The 20,653-nt window shown below is 43.1% G+C and overlaps 1 protein-coding gene across 14 annotated transcripts in view; it reads left to right on the forward strand.

Moving 5' to 3' along the window:
* Window positions 1-20,653, forward strand: part of IQSEC3 (IQ motif and Sec7 domain ArfGEF 3) — a 74,444-nt gene that overhangs the window by 43,870 nt on the left and 9,921 nt on the right. For 12 of the 14 annotated variants that reach the window (XR_013215965.1, XM_077266984.1, XM_077266985.1 and 9 more), the window contains 6 exons: window positions 6,987-7,218; window positions 10,654-11,648; window positions 13,466-13,627; window positions 17,447-17,569; window positions 19,359-19,525; window positions 19,619-19,758. Coding sequence is in view for 13 of the 14 variants with exons in the window: in XM_077266984.1 (XP_077123099.1) it covers window positions 6,987-7,218; window positions 10,654-11,648; window positions 13,466-13,627; window positions 17,447-17,569; window positions 19,359-19,525; window positions 19,619-19,758 (1,819 nt within the window). In the remaining variant the exon portion in view is untranslated. Of the gene's footprint in view, window positions 1-6,555; window positions 6,779-6,986; window positions 7,219-10,653; window positions 11,649-13,465; window positions 13,628-17,446; window positions 17,570-19,358; window positions 19,526-19,618; window positions 19,759-20,653 lie in introns of those variants that run through there. The other 2 variants (XM_077266992.1, XM_077266996.1) reach the window with 2 other exon arrangements.

Consider the following 20,653-nt stretch of genomic DNA (forward strand, 5'->3'; position numbering starts at 1 on the left):
TAGAAAAGGATGCAGGGAGGTCCAAACGGAAGGAAACAGGGTTAAGAATCTCCAATATCTTATACGGGCCGATAAACCGAGGCTTAAACTTAGGAGAAGAGACCCTCATAGGGACAAAACGAGAAGACAACCACACCAAATCCCCAACAGAAAGCCGAGGACCAACACGACGGTGGCGGTTGGCAAAAAGCTGAGTCTTCTCCTGGGACAACCTCAAATTGTCCACCACCTGCCCCCAGATCTGATGCAATCTCTCCACCACAGCATCCACTCCAGGACAATCCGAAGATTCCACCTGACCAGAGGAAAATCGAGGATGAAACCCCGAATTACAGAAAAACGGGGACACCAAAGTGGCAGAGCTGGCCCGATTATTGAGAGCGAACTCCGCCAATGGCAAAAAAAGCAACCCAATCATCCTGGTCAGCAGACACAAAACACCTCAGATATGTCTCCAGGGTCTGATTAATCCGCTCGGTCTGGCCATTCGTCTGAGGATGGAAAGCGGACGAAAAAGATAAATCTATGCCCATCCTAGCACAGAATGCCCGCCAAAATCTAGACACGAATTGGGTCCCTCTGTCAGAAACGATATTCTCAGGAATACCATGCAAACGAACAACATTTTGAAAAAACAGAGGAACCAACTCGGAAGAAGAAGGTAACTTGGGCAGAGGAACCAAATGGACCATCTTAGAAAAACGGTCACACACCACCCAGATGACAGACATCTTCTGAGAAACAGGCAGATCTGAAATAAAATCCATCGAGATGTGCGTCCAAGGCCTCTTAGGAATAGGCAAGGGCAACAACAATCCACTAGCCCGAGAACAACAAGGCTTGGCCCGAGCACAAACGTCACAAGACTGCACAAAGCCTCGCACATCTCGTGACAGGGAAGGCCACCAGAAGGACCTTGCCACCAAATCCCTGGTACCAAAAATGCCAGGATGACCTGCCAACGTAGAAGAATGAACCTCAGAGATGACTCTACTGGTCCAATCATCAGGAACAAACAGTTTATCAGGTGGGCAACGATCAGGTCTATCCGCCTGAAAATCCTGCAAGGCCCGCCGCAGGTCTGGAGAAACGGCTGACAATACCACTCCATCCTTAAGGATACCTGTGGGCTCAGAGTTACCAGGCGAGTCAGGCTCAAAACTCCTAGAAAGGGCATCCGCCTTAACATTCTTAGAACCCGGTAGGTATGACACCACAAAATTAAACCGAGAGAAAAATAATGACCAGCGCGCCTGTCTAGGATTCAGGCGCCTGGCGGTCTCAAGATAAATCAAATTTTTGTGGTCAGTCAATACCACCACCTGATGTCTGGCCCCCTCAAGCCAATGGCGCCACTCCTCAAAAGCCCACTTCATGGCCAAAAGCTCCCGATTCCCAACATCATAATTCCGCTCAGCGGGCGAAAATTTACGGGAAAAGAAGGCACAAGGCCTCATCACGGCGCAGTCAGAACTTTTCTGCGACAACACTGCCCCAGCTCCGATCTCAGAAGCGTCGACCTCAACCTGAAAAGGTAGAGCAACATCAGGCTGACGCAACACAGGGGCAGAGGAAAAACGGCGCTTAAGCTCCCGAAAGGCCTCCACAGCATCAGGGGACCAATCAGCAACATCAGCACCCTTCTTAGTCAAATCAGTCAATGGCTTAGCAATATCCGAAAAACCAGCAATAAATCGACGATAAAAGTTAGCAAAGCCCAAAAATTTCTGAAGACTCTTAAGAGAAGAGGGCTGCGTCCAATCACAAATAGCTTGAACCTTGACAGGATCCATTTCAATGGAAGAGGGGGAAAAAATATATCCCAAAAAGGAAATCCTCTGTACCCCAAAAACACACTTAGAACCCTTCACACACAAAGAATTAGACCGCAAAACCTGAAAAACCCTCCTGACTTGCTGGACATGAGAGTCCCAGTCATCCGAAAAAATCAGAATATCATCCAGATACACAATCATAAATTTATCCAAATAATCGCGAAAAATATCATGCATAAAGGACTGGAAAACTGACGGAGCATTAGAAAGACCAAAAGGCATCACTAAATACTCAAAGTGGCCCTCGGGCGTATTAAATGCGGTTTTCCACTCATCCCCCTGCCTGATTCGCACCAAATTATACGCCCCACGAAGGTCAATCTTAGAGAACCACTTGGCCCCCTTTATGCGAGCAAACAAATCAGTCAGCAACGGCAATGGGTATTGATATTTAACAGTGATTTTATTCAAAAGCCGATAATCAATACATGGTCTCAAAGAGCCGTCTTTTTTTGACACAAAGAAAAAACCGGCTCCTAAGGGAGATGACGATGGACGAATATGTCCCTTTTCCAAAGACTCCTTTATATATTCTCGCATAGCAGCATGTTCAGGCACAGACAGATTAAATAAACGACCCTTTGGGTATTTACTACCCGGGATTAAATCTATGGCACAATCGCACTCTCGGTGCGGAGGTAACGAACCAAGCTTGGATTCTTCAAAGACGTCACGATAGTCAGATAGGAACTCAGGAATTTCAGAGGGAATGGATGATGAAATGGAAACCACAGGTACATCCCCATGAGCCCCCTTACATCCCCAGCCCAACACAGACATAGCTCTCCAGTCGAGGACTGGGTTGTGAGATTGCAGCCAAGGCAATCCTAGCACCAAATCATCATGTAGATTATACAGCACCAGAAAGCGAATAATCTCCTGGTGATCCGGATTAATACGCATAGTTACTTGTGTCCAGTATTGTGGTTTATTATTAGCCAATGGGGTGGAGTCAATCCCCTTCAGAGGAATAGGAGTCTCCAAAGGCTCTAAATCATACCCACAGCGTTTGGCAAAGGACCAATCCATAAGACTCAAAGCGGCGCCAGAGTCGACATAGGCGTCCGTGGTAATAGATGACAAAGAGCAAATCAGGGTCACAGATAGAATAAACTTAGACGGTAAGGTGCAAATGGAAACAGATTTACCAAGCTTTTTAGTACGTTTAGAGCATGCTGATATAACATGAGTAGAATCCCCACAATAGAAACACAACCCATTTTTCCGTCTAAAATTCTGCCGCTCGCTTCGGGACAGAATTCTATCACACTGCATACTCTCTGGCGACTTCTCAGTGGACACCGCCAGATGGTGCACTGGTTTGCGCTCCCGCAAACGCCTATCGATCTGAATAGCCATTGTCATGGACTCATTCAGACCCGCAGGCACAGGGAACCCCACCATATCATCCTTAATGGCATCAGAGAGACCCTCTCTGAAAGTCGCCGCCAGGGCGCACTCATTCCACTGAGTAAGCACAGACCATTTACGGAATCTTTGGCAGTAAATTTCCGCTTCATCTTGCCCCTGAGATAGGGACATCAAAGTTTTTTCTGCCTGAAGCTCCAAATGAGGTTCGTCATAAAGCAACCCCAAGGCCAGAAAAAACGCATCCACATTGAGCAACGCAGGATCCCCTGGTGTCAATGAAAAAGCCCAGTCTTGAGGGTCGCCCCGGAGCAAGGAAATCACAATCCTGACCTGCTGTGCAGGGTCTCCGGCAGAGCGAGATTTCAGGGACAAAAATAATTTGCAATTATTTCGAAAATTCTGAAACCCGGATCTATTCCCCGAGAAAAATTCCGGCAAAGGAATTCTCGGCTCAGATACAGGTGCATGACAAACAAAATCTTGCAAATTTTGTACCTTCGTGGCGAGATTATTCAAACCTGCAGTTACACTCTGAAGATCCATTACAAACAGGTGGACACAGAGCCATTCAAGGGTTAAGAGGAGGTAAGAAGCAGCTAGACAGCAATTAAGGGCTAGGCAGCAAAACTCTGAGGGGAAAGAAAAAAAAAAAAAAAAAAAAAAAAAAAAAAATTTCCCTTCAACACTTCTTTTTCTCCTGCTTCAGCCCAAACAATTAACACTTTGAGGGCCGGTCAAACTGTCATGATCTCAATGGCAAGAGAACATAGCATAAGCATATATAGGAACTAGCTCTTGGAAGATGGGAACTGAGCTGACCATGAACTAAACCTAACGCACAACTAGCAGTGGCCGGGTAGCATGCCTACGTTGATTCTAGATGCCCAGCACCAGCCGGAGGACTAAATAAAACTAGCAGAGGAAAATATTAGTCCTAGCTCACCTCTAGAGAAATACCCCGAAAGGAGACAGAGGCCCCCCACATGTATTGGCGGTGAGTTGAGATGAAATAACAAACGTAGTATGAAAATAGGTTTAGCAAATTTGAGGTCCACTTACTACATAGCAGAAGACAGAAAGGACACTTTCATGGTCAGCTGAAAACCCTATCAAAAACACCATCCAGAAATTACTTTATAACTCTGGCATTAACTCATAACACCAGAGTGGCAATTCCTGTTCACAAGAGCTTTCCAGACACAGTAACGAAACTACAGCTGTGAACTGGAACAAAAATGCAAAAACAAACATGGACAAGAGTCCAACTTATCTAGTAGTTGTCTAGGAGCAGGAACAAGCACAGAGAGGCTTCTGATAACATTGTTGACCGGCAAGCAACTAACAGAGCAGCAAGGTTATATAGCGACTCCCACATCTTGATGGGAACAGGTGAACAGAGAAGATGAAGACACCAGTTCAATTCCACCAGTAGCCACCGGGGGAGCCCAGAATCCAAATTCACAACATGCTCCTATATACAAGAATATAACTACTATAATACTGCCCCTATGTACAAGAATATAACTACTATAATACTGCTCCTATATACAAGAATATAACTACTATAATACTGCCCCTATGTACAAGAATATAACTACTATAATACTGCCCTCTATGTACAAGAATATAACTACTATAATACTGCTCCTATGTACAGGAATATAACTACTATAATACTGCTCCTATGTACAAGAATATAACTACTATAATACTGCTCCCTATATACAAGAATATAACTACTATAATACTGCCCCTATGTACAAGAATATAACTACTATAATACTGCCCCTATGTACAGGAATATAACTACTATAATACTGCTCCTATGTACAGGAATATAACTACTATAATACTGCCCCCTATGTAGAAGAATATAACTACTATAATATTGCCCCCTATGTACAAGAATATAACTACTATAATACTGCCCCTATGTACAAGAATTTAACTACTATAATACTGCCCCTATGTACAAGAATATAACTACTATAATACTGCCCCTATGTACAAGAATATAACTACTATAATACTGCTCCTATATACAAGAATATAACTACTATAATACTACCCCTATGTACAAGAATATAACTACTATAATACTGCCCCTATGTACAAGAATATAACTACTATAATACTTCCCCCTATATACAAGAATATAACTACTATAATACTGCTCCTATATACAAGAATATAACTACTATAATACTGCTCCTATGTACAAGAATATAACTACTATAATACTGCCCCCTATGTACAAGAATATAACTACTATAATACTGCTCCTATATACAAGAATATATCTACTATAATACTGCCCCTATGTACAAGAATATAACTACTATAATACTGCCCTCTATGTACAAGAATATAACTACTATAATACTGCTCCTATGTACAGGAATATAACTACTATAATACTGCTCCCTATATACAAGAATATAACTACTATAATACTGCCCCTATGTACAAGAATATAACTACTATAGTACTGCCCCTATGTATAAGAATATAACTACTATAATACTGCTCCTATGTACAGGAATATAACTACTATAATACTGCCCCGTATGTACAAGAATATAACTACTATAATACTGCCCCTATGTACAAGAATATAACTACTATAATACTGCTCCTATGTACAAGAATATAACTACTATAATACCGCCCCCTATGTACAAGAATATAACTACTATAATACTGCCCCCTATGTACAAGAATATAACTACTATAATACTGCCCCCTATGTACAAGAATATAACTAATATAATACTGCCCCTATGTACAAGAATATAACTACTATAATACTGCTCCTATGTACAAGGATATAACTACTATAATACTGCCCCTATGTACAAGAATATAACTACTATAATACCGCCTGTATGCTGTAGATTGTTATTGCTATTTTATGTCCAGTGCTGTGTTCCTCCTTGGTGGGTTGTGCCCTTGAATGTTCCTGTATTTTGATGGCGGTGTATTAACCCTTCTCTTCTCCTTTCTCCATTGCGCCTCCTTTCTTCCGGCGGCCGGCCTCTGCCCTCCATTTCTTCCCCTCTCCGTGCCTCATCTCCTCCGGTGTTGACTGATACCACACGTAATTTCCTCTGAATGGATGTTTATCCCGGGAGGTTAATCCTCTCCGCTCGGAGTATTGATGGTGACACGTTGGCCGTCCTCCTCCTCCGCCGGGCATACCGCCACCTCATGTCTCCCTGTGTGATTTGTTCTGGCTGATTCCCGTCTGACCCGTTTGACCTCCATCTGAGGCTGAAGCCTTCGAGCCGTTACCAGATCTCCCATTAACTTTATGGTGCGAGTCGGCCTCATTGGCGGCCCGGTAGCTGCGGCAGCGTCTGTGTGCCGGCGTATTATCAGCTTCCAGATGGCATTTATATTAATAGATATAAAATATTCCGGCTCGCCGCCCTGCACCGAGGCACAGAACATATTTAATCAGCTTATCCAAGTCACCGGCTTTTCTGAAAATATTCAATCACCTTAACACTTCCAGAGCCAAAAGGTAGAGACCGGGAGCGCCTCGCCGTGCCCATGATGTCCCCCACCATGAGGTATTGGGAGCGAGGCCTACTGGGTGACAACCAATATGGCAGCCAAAGGGTGTTGTCATCCAGCTTTCCCAGACTCCTGAGTGACGGCGGCGAGTGCTGATTTACCATTCAGGAGTTTGGGACACCCGTATAGCCGGCAGGATCTTCACCCGATATAATGCTGCCCGTCTTTGCTGCTAGATACTACCGATATGTTTTCTTACGACAGTGATGACTCTGCCAGTAAGAAGCTGCTCTGTACGGCCTGGGATGTGCGGGAAGGGGACGGTCCGATGAACAGCAGTGCCATTCAGCCCGGAGAGGAGGAGTCGCTGACTAAGCCCAGTCTGCACCATACGGGCTCCCCGGTCCGAGTGCAGCGAGGGAAGAGCGCCGCCACCTGCTCGCACGGGACCAACAACTCCGACTACGAGCTGTCCCTGGACCTCAAAAACAAGCAAGTAAGAGCCCCCCGAATGTCTCACTGTAAAACTGTGCCACCCCAAGTCAGACTGTACTGCAAATATAATGGCGCAACGTAGTGAAAACATAACTGCTATACACTACCAATTAATAGCACTATATAGTGTGTATATAATAGTGCCACATAGTGAGAACATAACTGCTATACTCTGCCAATTAATAGCGCTATACAGTGTTTATATAATAGTGCCACATAGTGAGCACATAACTGCTATACTCTGCCAATTAATAGCGCTAAATAGTGTTTATGTAATAGTGCCATGTAGTGAGAACATACCTGCTATACTATGGCAATTAATAGTGTCTATATAATAGTGCCACGTAGTGAGCACATAACTGCTATACTCTGCTTATTAATAGCGCTATATAGTGTTTATATAATAGTGCCACGTAGTGAGAACATAACTGCTATACACTACCAATTAATAGCGCTATATAGTGTGTATATAATAGTGCCACTAGTGGGAACATAACTGCTATGCCCTACCAATCAATAGTGCTTATATAATAGTGCCACATAGTGAGCACATAACTGCTATACTCTGCCAATTAATAGTGTCTATATAATAGTGCCACGTAGTGAGCACATAACTGCTATATACTACCAATTAATAGCGTTATATAGTGTTTATATAATAGTGCCACATAGTGAGCACATAACTGCTATACACTACCAATTAATAGAGTTTCTATAATAGTGCCACGTAGTGAGAATGTAACTGCTATACTCTGCCAATTAATAGCACTATATAGTGTTTATATAATAGTGCCATGTAGTGAGCACATAACTGCTATATACTACCAATTAATAGCGTTATATAGTGTTTATATAATCGTGCCACGTAGTGAGCACATAACTGCTATACACTACCAATTAATAGAGTTTCTATAATAGTGCCACGTAGTGAGAATGTAACTGCTATACTCTGCCAATTAATAGCACTATATAGTGTTTATATAATAGTGCCATGTAGTGAGCACATAACTGCTATATACTACCAATTAATAGCGTTATATAGTGTTTATATAATAGTGCTACTTAGTGTTCACATAAGCGCTATGCTCTGCCAATTAATAGTGTTTATATAATAGTGCCACATAGTGAGCACATAACTACTATACACTACCAATTAATAGTGCTATAGAGTGTTTATATAATAGTGCCACTTAGTGAGCACATAACTGCTATATACTACCAATCAATAGTGTCATATAGTGTCCACATAATAATGCCATACTATGACTATGGAACAGTGCCATTTAGCAAGCACACAAGCACTAGACATTGTGAATGAATTGTACCGTATAGTACTGTTATTACACTGCCATTTAGTGCCTACACAAAAATGTCACAGTACGAATGTATAACAGTGCCATAGAGCTAACATAATAGTGCCATTTGGTACCTGTATAACAATATCGTGCTGTAATCATACATCAGTTACATAATGTCTACATAGTAGTGCCATTTATTCAGCACATAAGTGCCATACTGTATCAATTAGTAGTAGCATTAAGTGCTTATATAAAACTGCCTTTTAATGCCTACATAATATTATACTCTGTATGCATAATAGTGCCATTTATTGAGCACATAAGTGATATACAGCGTCAGTTATTACTAACGAACGGTAGTTATGTGAAAGTGATTTTTAGTGCTTACATACAGTAACAATGTGATACCGTGACCATATAACAGTGCTATAGCGTGCACGTAATAGTCCATGTGCTAGCCCATAAAGTGCTTATGTGATGTAGCCATTTACTGATTACATAATAGTCCCATACTCTGTATAACAGGACCTTAAAATGGCTACGTAATAGTGCTACACTGTGTCAATTAATAGTTCCATATAGTGCTTATATCACTGCCATTGAATACCTACATAATAATGTTATGTTGTGTATGTATAGCAGTGCCATACAGTGTACACATAGTAGTACCATTTAGTCAATTAATAGTTCCATATAGTGCTATTTGTGAAGTTGCCATTTGTGGCCTCCACGATGTCGTACCATCAGCCGGGGATGGCGGTACTCCTGGTCTCGGAGGCTGCACCGTCCTCGGCTTGTTTCCTGTGACCTTCTTTTTGGTTTTTATGCTGGAATAAGCTCCCAGAGCCCGGGGCTGCGGGGCGCTCTGCGGCTCGTTACTGACGCTGCCTCTCCGGGCTCGTGCCGTGCTACAGTTCTTGCTCTCGGTAATGAGATTTATTTGCATCCTAAACTTCCAGCCGGTTCAGTTATCACCGGAGCCGCGGCCAAATACGCAAATCTCATTTTCTATAGACAAAACCAGATCTGCTGCGTTCATCCACTGTGTAATGAAAGCACCAACCTCAGATCACCACAATCCCTGGGTATGGGGAGACGGGCACGGCCTGAAACGCGTCAGAACAGATCACCCATAACAGTGCGTCCTACACAGATCCCCCATAACAGTGCATTATCCACCAATCCCCCATAACAGTGCATCATCCACAGATCCCGCATAACAGTGCGCCCTCCACAGATCCCCCATAACAGTGCATCATCCACAGATCCCCCATAACAGTGCGCCCTCCACAGATCCCCCATAACAGTGCATCATCCACCGATCCCCCATAACAGTGCATCATCCACAGATCCCCCATAATAGTGCGCCCTCCACAGATCCCCCATAACAGTGCTTCCCCCACAGGTCCCCCATAACGTTGCGTCCCCCACAGATCCCTCATAACAGTGCATCATCGCTGATCCCCCATAACAGTGCACCCTCCACAGATCCCCCATAACAGTGCTTCCCCCACAGATCCCCCATAACAGTGCGTCATCCACAGGTCCCCATAACACTGCGTAATCTACAGATCTCCCATAACAGTGCATCATCCATAGATCCCCCATAACAGGTCGTCCTCTACAAATCCCCCATAACAGTGTGTCCTCCACAGATTCCGCACACCAAGTGCATCCCCCACAGATCCCCCATAACAGTGTGTCCTCCACAGATCCCCCATAACAGTGCATCCCCCACAGATCCCCCATAACAGTGTGTCCTCCACAGATCCCCCATAACAGTGCATCCCCACAGATCCCCATAACAGTTTGTCCTCCACAGATCCCCCATAACAGTGCATCCCCCACAGATCCCCCATAACAGTGTGTCCTCCATAGATCCCCCATAACAGTGCATCCCCCACAGATCCCCCATAATAGTGTGTCCTCCACAGATCCCCCATAACAGTGCATCCCCCACAGATCCCCCATAACAGTTTGTCCTCCACAGATCCCCCATAACAGTGCATCCCCCACAGATCCCCCATAACAGTGCGTCACATACAGACCCCCATAACATTTCCATCTTTACTTCCCCGTAGTGCCTTACATATTCCCTGAGTTTTTCTTTCTGTTATAACAATTCTCTTTTTTTCCAGATTGAGATGCTTGAGCACAAGTACGGGGGGCACTTAGTTTCTCGCAGGGCAGCCTGCACCATCCAGACGGCATTTCGACAGTACCAACTGAGCAAGAACTTTGAAAAGATCCGAGACTCTTTGCTACAAAGTCGCCTTCCCCGACGCATTTCCCTGCGAAAGGTTCGGGTACATAACCCTGAAAATTTTCCTTCTGCTGAAAAAGCTCTACTGGAAAGCTACAATTTAATGGGCATCCCCCTGGTGAGGTCTCCCTCACTCCCGGCCACCATCAGTGGGGCATTTACTGACCTTGAAGACTCCTTCACCGAACAGGTCCAATCTCTCGCCAAGTCCATAGATGATGCCCTCAGCACTTGGAGTCTGAAGACCATGTGTGCCTTCCCTGAGGCGGGCTCCTACCAGATCCGGGAGACATTTATGCAGCAGAACCCAGAACTGGAGCCACCAAAGCTAGAAGAACTAGAAGGCGAGGATGGCCAATTGGGGACTCTACCTAAGAGCAACAGTACGTTAATGATGGCCTTCCGCGATGTCACCGTTCAGATAGACAATAATAATATCTCGGTCTCTTCCTCCACTTCCCTCTCCATGTCTAACTGCTTGACAGGGAGCCAAAACCTCAAACCGGAGGAGGAGAGGGCCAGTGTAGAAGTGACTTCAGAGCCTCCTTCCCAGGAAGGTTCTGCTCATGAGACGCACCACGCACAGAACTGCTTCCCGGAGGTGAATGGGGACGGGGTTGGGAAGGAACTTGTTGGACCTGTTCCTACTGAACCTGAACCTACCGACCTCTCAGAGCAGCTGAGCAGCAGTAGCACCTCCACCTCCGCCAAGTCTGTATCTGAGGTGTCTTCTAAGGAGGCCTTGCAAGCCATGATCCTCAGCCTTCCCCGGTACTATTGCGAAAACCCTGCCAGCTGCCGGTCGCCGACTCTCTCCACCGACACAATGAGGAAGAGACTGTACCGCATCGGACTCAACCTGTTCAATATGTAAGGATGGGTTAAGGGTAATGGAGTCCAGTATGTCCTCCTTCTGTAGTGTTTTGACTTTCTCTAACATCTGCTGGTGCTTATATACTGATCTTCCATAACATTAAAACCACTTGCCTCATATTGCATGTGTCCTGTAAGACATAGCATCCACACGACCTTTGGAGTCCTGGGGTATAGAGCAACAAGACGATAGTAGCCGATCTGTGCGTTGCTCAGTGCAACCTCCCTGGGAAGAACACCCCACAAAACCTATCGCATACCACGAACACCCCACACAAGACCTGCCATATAATGGGAAGACTCCACAGGACATGTCGTATACCGGGAAGATCCCACAAATCATGCCGTATTCTGGGAACACCCCCACAAGGTCTGTCGTATACCGTAAACACCACACAAGTCCTGCCATGTACTGGGAACACTTGACAAGAAACACTGTATACCTGCAACACCCCACAAGACATGCTGTATACTGGGAACACTCCAAAGGACGTGCCATGTACTGGGAACACCCCACAAGATTTGCATTATAGTGGGAACACCCCCACAAGACCCACTGTATACCGGGAAAACCCCACAAAACCTTCTGCATACCGGGAACATCCCACAAGACCTGCCGTATACCGGGAAAACCCCACAAGATCTGTTTAATTCTGGGAAAACCCCACCAAACCTGATGTATACCGGGAACACCCCACAAGACCTGCCATATAATGGGAAGACTCCACAGGACATGTCGTATACTGGGAAGATCCCACAAGTCATGCCATATTCTGGGAACACCCCCACAAGGTCTGTCGTATACCGTAAACACCACACAAGTCCTGCCATATACTGGGAACACCTGACAAGAAACGCTGTATACCGGCAACACCCCACAAGACATGCTGTATACTGGGAAGACTCCAAAGGACATGCCATGTACTGGGAACACCCCACAAGGTTTGCCGTATACTGGGAACACCCCCACAAGACCCACTGTATACCGGGAAAACCCCACAAAACGTGCCGTATACCGGGAAAACCCCACAAGATCTGTTGTATTCTGGGAACACCCCACCAGACCTGACGTATACCTGTAACACCCCACAAGACCCGCCGTATACCTAGAATACCCCACCTGCTATGTTGGAGATGCTCTGACCCGATGATCTAGTCATCACAGTCTGACCCTTGTTGCTCAAACCCTTACTCTTCTCCATTTTTCCTACTTCTAACTCCAAGAACTGACTGATTTCTGCTGATGATATACACCCGACAGGCACCCTTGTCACAGAATCACCTATGCTATTATTTTCCTTTATTAGTGGTTTTAATGTAATGGTTGGTCAGTATATTTACACACAGGGTGAAATAGTGTGTTTTTGAAAAGAACAACCCGATTCATCCAGACCGGTGATTTTCTCGCTAGTTTTCATTTGGGGACATGTTGGAGACGCTCTGGATTCATGAAGAGGTGCACGCCTCTTATTAAATGAAGAGTGCACCTCCTTACATCAGTACTGGAGTAAGAGTCCTGGTGTAAGGAGCTTCTCGGACCTTTAGAGAGCACCTTCCATTGTGTTCTGGAGGCTTTGAGGTGTCAGTAGGCCTCATTTACAAAACTGTCTTTGTTGCCCATAGCAACCAATCACAGCGCAGCTTTCATTTTACCAGAGCTGTTTGAAGGATGAAACCTGAGCCCTGATTGGTTGCTATAGGCAATATATACAGCTCTCCTTTCACACCGGTTTGATAAATGAGTCGGGGATTGACCTCCGCTCCTCCGTAACATGCAGCTTCTGACAACTGTCTTCTTTCTGTCTTTACTGCAGTAATCCCGATAAAGGCATCCAGTTCTTGATCTCTCGAGGTTTCATCCCAGACACCCCCATTGGGGTTGCACATTTCCTGCTACAGCGAAAAGGACTGAGCCGGCAAATGATCGGAGAGTTCCTTGGGAACAGCAAGAAGCAATTCAACCGCGATGTTCTCGAGTGAGTGACCGAAACGCGCATTAGTGAAACAAGTCTCACGGATTTTGCAAAGCTCTCTTCTGCTTGAGGATGAGTGGGACCATCAATTACTGGTTTAAGACCACCAATATATATGTACAAAGGCCTTTATTGACCGCCCCTCCCCCGCCGTATACATCACAATCTCCGCTCCTCACCTGAGTTAGGAAACTAGGTCATTCTGCTACTCAACGCACATTACACGCTCCAAGCCCTCGCACGCGCACGGCTGCTTTCCCAAATCACTTAAAAAGAAATCCAGAACGATAATACAAAGTGGAGATTTAAAGGCGGCATTAATGCAAAAAGCGCCATCACGGTCAGAAGTGTCATCCCAATATAGGCTGACATGTGTAGTCAGATCTATGGAAGAAGGAAAATGTCAGAGACGGCGAAAAGATGGATGACGACCTCTCAAAAATTCATTAAAAAAAAATAAAAATTATTATTAATTTATATAGCACCATTGATTCCATGGTGCTGTACATGAGAAGGGTTACATACAAATTACAGATATCACTTACAGTAAACAAACTAACAATGACGGACTGATACAGAGGGGCGAGGACCCTGCCCTTGCGGGCTTACATTCTACAGGATGGTGGGGAAGGAGACAGTAGGTTGGGGGGTTGCAGGAGCTCCGGTGTTGGTGAGGCGGTATTTCCGGTAGTGGTGAGGAGGCAGCAGGGTCAGTGCAGGCTGTAGGCTTTCCTGAAGAGGTGGGTTTTCAGGTTCTGTCTGAAGGATCCGAATGTGGTTGATAGTGTTGGGGCAAAGAATTCCACAGGATGGGGGATATTCTGGAGAAGTCTTGGAGGCGGTTGGGTGAGGAGCGAATAAGTGTGGAGGAGAGAAGGAGGTCTTGGGAGGACCGGAGATTACGCGAGGGAAGATATCGGGAGGTTAGTTCAGAGATATATGGAGGAGACAGGTTATGGATGGCTTTGTAGGTCAGTGTTAGTAATTTGAACTGGATACGCTGAGGGAATGGGAGCCAGTGAAGAGATTTGCAGGGGGGAAGTGGAGGAGTAGCGAGGAGAGAGATGAATTAGTCGGGCAGCAGAGTTAAGGATGGACTGGAGAGGTGCGAGGGTGTTAGCAGGGAGGCCGCAGAAAAGGATGTTGCAGTAGTCAAGGCGGGAGATGATGAGGGCATGCACAAGCATTTTAGTAGATTGACGGTTGAGGAAAGGAAGGATTCTGGAGATAATTTTGAGCTGGAGGCGACTGGAGGTGGAAAGAACTTGGATGGGCGGTTTGAAGGACAGGGCAGAGTCAAGGGTTACTGTGAGGCAGCGGACTTCCGGTACGGGGGAAAGCGTGATGTCGTTAATTGCGATAGATAGGTCAGGTAAGGAAGATCTATGAGATGGAGGAAAGATGATGAGTTTAGATTTGTCCACATTGAGTTTGAGGAAGCGAGAGCAGAAGAAGGAGGAAATGGCTGATAGACACTCTGGGATTCTGGACAGCAGAGCGGTGACATCTGGGCCAGAAAGGTAGATCTGAGTGTCATCGGCATAGAGGTGGTACTGGAATCCATGGGACTTTATGAGTTGTCCCACGCCAAGTGTATAGATTGAGAAGAGTAGGGGTCCTAGAACAGAGCCTTGGGGGACTCCAACAGAGAGAGGGTGGGATGAGAAGGTAGTGTGGGAGTGGGAGACGCTGAATGTGCGGTTGGTAAGGTATGAGGAGATCCAGGATAGGGCGAGGTCTTTGATGCCAAAGGAGGAGAGGATCTGTAGTAGAAGGCAGTGGTCAACTGTGTCAAAAGCAGAGGACAGGTCTAGAAGGAGGAGCACAGAGTATTGTCCGTTAGCTTTGGCGGTAAGTAGGTCGTTAGTGATTTTGGTCAGGGCTGTCTCAGTTGAGTGATGGGGGCGGAAACCAGATTGTAGATTGTCAAAGAGCAAGTTAGATGAGAGGTGGGAGGAAAGTTCAGCGCGGACGTGCTGCTCCAGGAATATGTAAGCGAATGGAAGCAGCGATATTGGGCGATAGCTGGACATAGCTAAATGGCGTAAAATAATAATAAATGGCATAAAATAGCAAAAGGACAAAAAATAGTAAAGTAACATAGAATAGTAAAATGATAGAAATACTAAATTGACATAAAATAATGAAAAAAAATCAAACATTAAAATGGCATAAAATATTAAATGGATGCAATGACGTAAAATTGTAAATATAAACTTACAAAATGACAAAATAGTGTAGTAATATAAATTTAGAAAATGACATAAAACAGTAGATAAAAACAAAAGCTTTATAAAATACTAGCAAAATATTAAAATGGTGTAAATTAGTAAGTGAAAACAATGACGTAATATTGTACATTACAAATATAGTGAAGTAAGAAAGTAGGGAAATAAACATATAAAATATTAAAATAATATAAACTTGTAAGATAATAAAATAGTATAACACAAAATAGTAAAATACTATAAATTCATAAAATGAGATAAAATAGTAAAGTACACAAAAAAATGTAAAATAATCTCAAATAATAAGATACCGTAATATAGAATAAGTAAAAAAAAGAGATAATAAAATAACATACACTAATAAAACAAGAAAATAGTTTAACATAAATTAGAGGAAAAAAAATGCAATTTAGTAAAATAACATAAAATGGTAAAATAACAATTATTTAATAAAATAATTAAAATTCATAAAATGACATACAATAGTAAATTACCCCCCAAAAATGTAAAATAATATAAATTAGTAAATAATCATAAAATAAGTAAAAATAAAATATATTCATAAAATAGCCAAATAATATACACTAATAAAATAAGAAAATGTAACATAAATAAGAAAAAAATAGCTAATTAGTAAAATAACAGAAAATAGTCAAATAATATAAATTCATTTAGTTACATAACATAGTAAATTACCCCACACTCACCAAAAAAGTAAAATAATAAGATGAAATAAGTAAAAAAATATTAAATAGTTAAATATACACTGGTAAAATAAGAAAATAGTATGATAATATAATTGAGAAAAAAATAGCAATTTAGTAAAATAGCATTAATTAGTAAATTTCCGTAATGCAATTATGCAAAATTGTAAAATAATATAAAATAGTGAAACAACAAACTAGGTAAACAAAGACATAAAATAGTAAAATTATATAAAATAGGAAATTGCTCAAAATCTGTAAAATAATATAATATAGTAGCAAGATAACATAAAACAATTAAAATAATATATAAAATAGTAAAATATAACACCCTAGTAAAACAAGAAATTAGTATGATAACATAAGTTAGAAAAAATGCAGTTTAATAAAATAACATAATGTAGTAAAATAATTTCAATTCATAGAATAGTAAATTGCCCCCCAAAAATGTAAAATAATATACACTACTAAAACAAGTAAATGGTATGATAACATAAATTAGAAAAAATACCAGTTTAGTAAAATAACATAAAATAGTACAATAATATATATTTATAAAATGTAAAATAATACTAAATATTAAGATAACATAAAATGTTTAAAGAATTAAATAGTAAAACAAATAAAAAATAAAATGAGAAAATATAATGGTAATATAAATTAGAAAAAAATAGCAATTTAGAAAAATGGCATAAAATAGTGAATTAAAATAATAATAGTGACATCGTGAAACCCTAAATTCTAAGAAATAATACAACAAAATAGTGACACCCGATAGAATAAATGCTGATGAAGCTTCCATGTAACTTTCTGAACTTTCCTGTGCACGTTTTTGCACTTTTTGCCCATGCCCCGTTGATTTCGGCTGGTGTCCATTTTTTTTTTCGTAGCTGTGTCGTGGATGAAATGGATTTCTCCAACATGGAGTTGGACGAGGCTCTGCGGAAGTTCCAGGCGCACATCCGCGTGCAGGGCGAGGCGCAGAAGGTGGAGCGCTTGATTGAAGCCTTCAGGTGAGTCTGCGTGGTAGATACGACCTATTCCTCGGCAATCACACGATCTTCCCATTTTATACCCTTTTGGGGTCTGGCCTGGGTGACCTTCAGTTATGTAATTAGTAAAGCTATAGAATATACTGGCCCTACATGCTCCACAGACTTGTTTTATGTCCCTATTCAGAATATTATTCCATTGCTTCCATCCTTTTGTTCTAAACCTACTGCTGTTGTGTCTACCGTTATAGTTCATGCCATTGCATGAAACCTTACCTGCTATACACGTTACTGCCTCTCAATGCAGCACAGACTTGTTTTTGTCTGTTTCCATTTGCATGGAATATAATTCCAATGTTTAGATATCGCTTTGTTCTGGACTTTCTGATGTTTCGGTGACTGTCATTTTATTCCAGAATTATACCTGAAATACATGAGACTTCCTCCTATTTCTACACAGACTTGTTTAAAATCTCCAGTGTTGAGATATCGTTTTATTCTAGGTTTGCTGTTTGGATGACTGCCATTTTAATTCATGCTGTTACATGTTCTAAAATCATCACATGAAACTTTACATGCCACTGCCTCCCACTGCTACACAGACTTGTTTTATGTACTTCTTCAGAATATAATTGTAATCTTTAGATATCGTTTTGTTCTGTACTTGCGGTTTGGCTGACTGCCATGTTCATTCAGGCTGTTACATATTCTAAAACAGTCACATAAAACTTTACCTGCTATACATGATGCTGCCTCTTGCCGCACAGATTTTCTTTTTTGTCCATCTTCGATGCATAGAAAATAATTCCAATGATTAAATACTGTTTTGTTCTGGACATATCGTTAGGGTGACCACTGTTTGAATTCATGCAGTTGCAGTACACTGCCTCAAAATTCTGCACAGACTTGTTTCAGGTTCCTCCCTCTTTTCTTCATGGGGAAGGATATTTTGTCCATGACCAAAGTTGCTCCAAGAGCCTAGCCTTCCTGCTTGAGTTCATGTTATTACTTGCAAAAAATGGGATGGAGAAGAAAGCCCTATTTATTATGTGCTGTATAGCAGACTGCCTCTGTTCCTCTGCACAGGATGGTTATAGCTCAGGAAGCTCCCTTTTAATTTAGTGATTATGTATTCTTTGAGATACCATCAGAATAAGCCAAGAAAACATTTGTAGCATGTCTTGTTGGTGATCAAATAAAGTTCTATTTGCTATACTATAGACTGCCTGTCCATGTTGCACAGACTGTTTTTTTAGACCCCTCCCCTCAGGAATAGGGAACTTCCTCTTTAGAGCAGTCTTATTTCAGGTTGTCTAGGAGCGACTTGACTTTTCTGACCAATGTTTTATTAGGTGCAGTAATATCAATAAAGTTCTTGCTATACTAAAGACTGCCTCTCCATGTTTCAAGGACATTTTTAGGCCTCGCTTACTCGGTAAATACAGTCTTAGTTAATTTTCACTTTAGTGACAACTTTTTCATTCGGTGCAGCTAGGTGTATTTAAGTTATCAACGAAAGCTCTGTTTGCTATGCTACAGACTGCCTCTCCATGTTGTGCAGACTTTTTTTTAGGCCTCTCCTTAATATTTCTTTGTAGTGCAGCCTTACTTTAGGTTGTCAAACAGCTACTTAATGTTGGTGTAGTCAAAGAAATTTCCATCTACTATACAATAGACTGCCTCTAATATTGCACAGACTTGTTTCAGGTCCCAGGCATTTAGATATCAAAAAATGCAGTTTGATGATAGTAATTGCCACAATATAACACAACATCATCTGCTTTCACTTGTGTCCCCCCTTACGCTATAGCCAGCGGTACTGTATGTGCAACCCGGACATCGTCCAGCAGTTTCACAACCCGGACACCATCTTTATCCTGGCGTTTGCTGTTATCCTTCTAAACACAGACATGTACAGCCCCAGCATCAAACCTGACCGCAAGATGATGCTGGAAGACTTCATTCGCAACCTCAGAGGTGAGACCCACCGCAGGGTTATGAATGGTGATGCTGCCATGTAGGGTAATGAAAGCAATTACTAACTGAGCGATTTCCCAAATCCCTCCTCAGGGGTGGACGACGGAGCAGACATTCCCCGGGAAATGGTGGTTGGCATCTATGAAAGGATCCAACAGAAGGAGCTAAAATCTAACGAGGATCACGTGACCTACGTAACGAAGGTGGAAAAATCCATCGTGGGCATGAAGAGCGTAAGTGTTAGGCTCACTTCGTGACGTGGATCCTCGAAGCCCAAGATCCGGGTGTGGACACAGAATATGGGCGTCAGTGCAGCAGGCAGTTGAGGCACGGGGAAACAGACAGCAGAGGTCCTGGAGACTGCAGATAGGTAGCAGGGGTTCTCGAAACCAGAGGCAGAAAGGAGACATCCTGGAAATCGCAGACAGCTAGCAGAGGTACTGAAAGCTGTAGGCAGACTGGAGACTTCAGACAGCTAGCAGATGTACTGGAAGCCGCAGGCAGACAGGCAATGTCCTGGAGACCTCATGCAAGTAGCCCAGGTACTGAAAGCCACAGACAGACAGGAGATGTTCTGGAGACCTCATGCAGGTGACAGATACTGGAAGCCATAGGCAGACAGGAAACGTCTTGGAGACCTCATACAGGTAGCAGAGGTACTGGAAGCCACAGGCAGATAGCAGAGGTACTGGAAGTCGCCAACAGACAGTAGATGTCCTGGAGACCTCATAGCGGTGACATAGGTACTGGAAGACTGCAGATAGCTAGCAGAGGTACTGGAAGCCACAGGCAGACAGGAGACGTCCTGGAGACCTCATACAGGTAGCGGAGGCACCAGAAGAATGCAGACAGCTAGCAGAGGTACTGGAAGCCGCAGGCAGATCGGCAACGTCCTGTACACATCATACAGGTAGCAGAGGTGCTGGAAGACATCAGACAACTAGCACAGGTACTGGAAGTCGCAGGTAGACAGGTGACCTCATTCAGCTAGCAGAGGTACTGGAAGCAACAGGCAGATAGGAGATGTCCTTGAGATCTCATAAAGATAGTAGAGGTCCTGGAAGATCGGGAACCGGTAACAGAGTTATCAGAAGCCGCATGCAGACAGGAGATGTCCTTGAGATGGCA

The sequence above is a fragment of the Ranitomeya variabilis genome, chromosome 5 (assembly GCF_051348905.1).
Source record: "Ranitomeya variabilis isolate aRanVar5 chromosome 5, aRanVar5.hap1, whole genome shotgun sequence".
NCBI classification, from domain to species: domain Eukaryota; kingdom Metazoa; phylum Chordata; class Amphibia; order Anura; family Dendrobatidae; genus Ranitomeya; species Ranitomeya variabilis.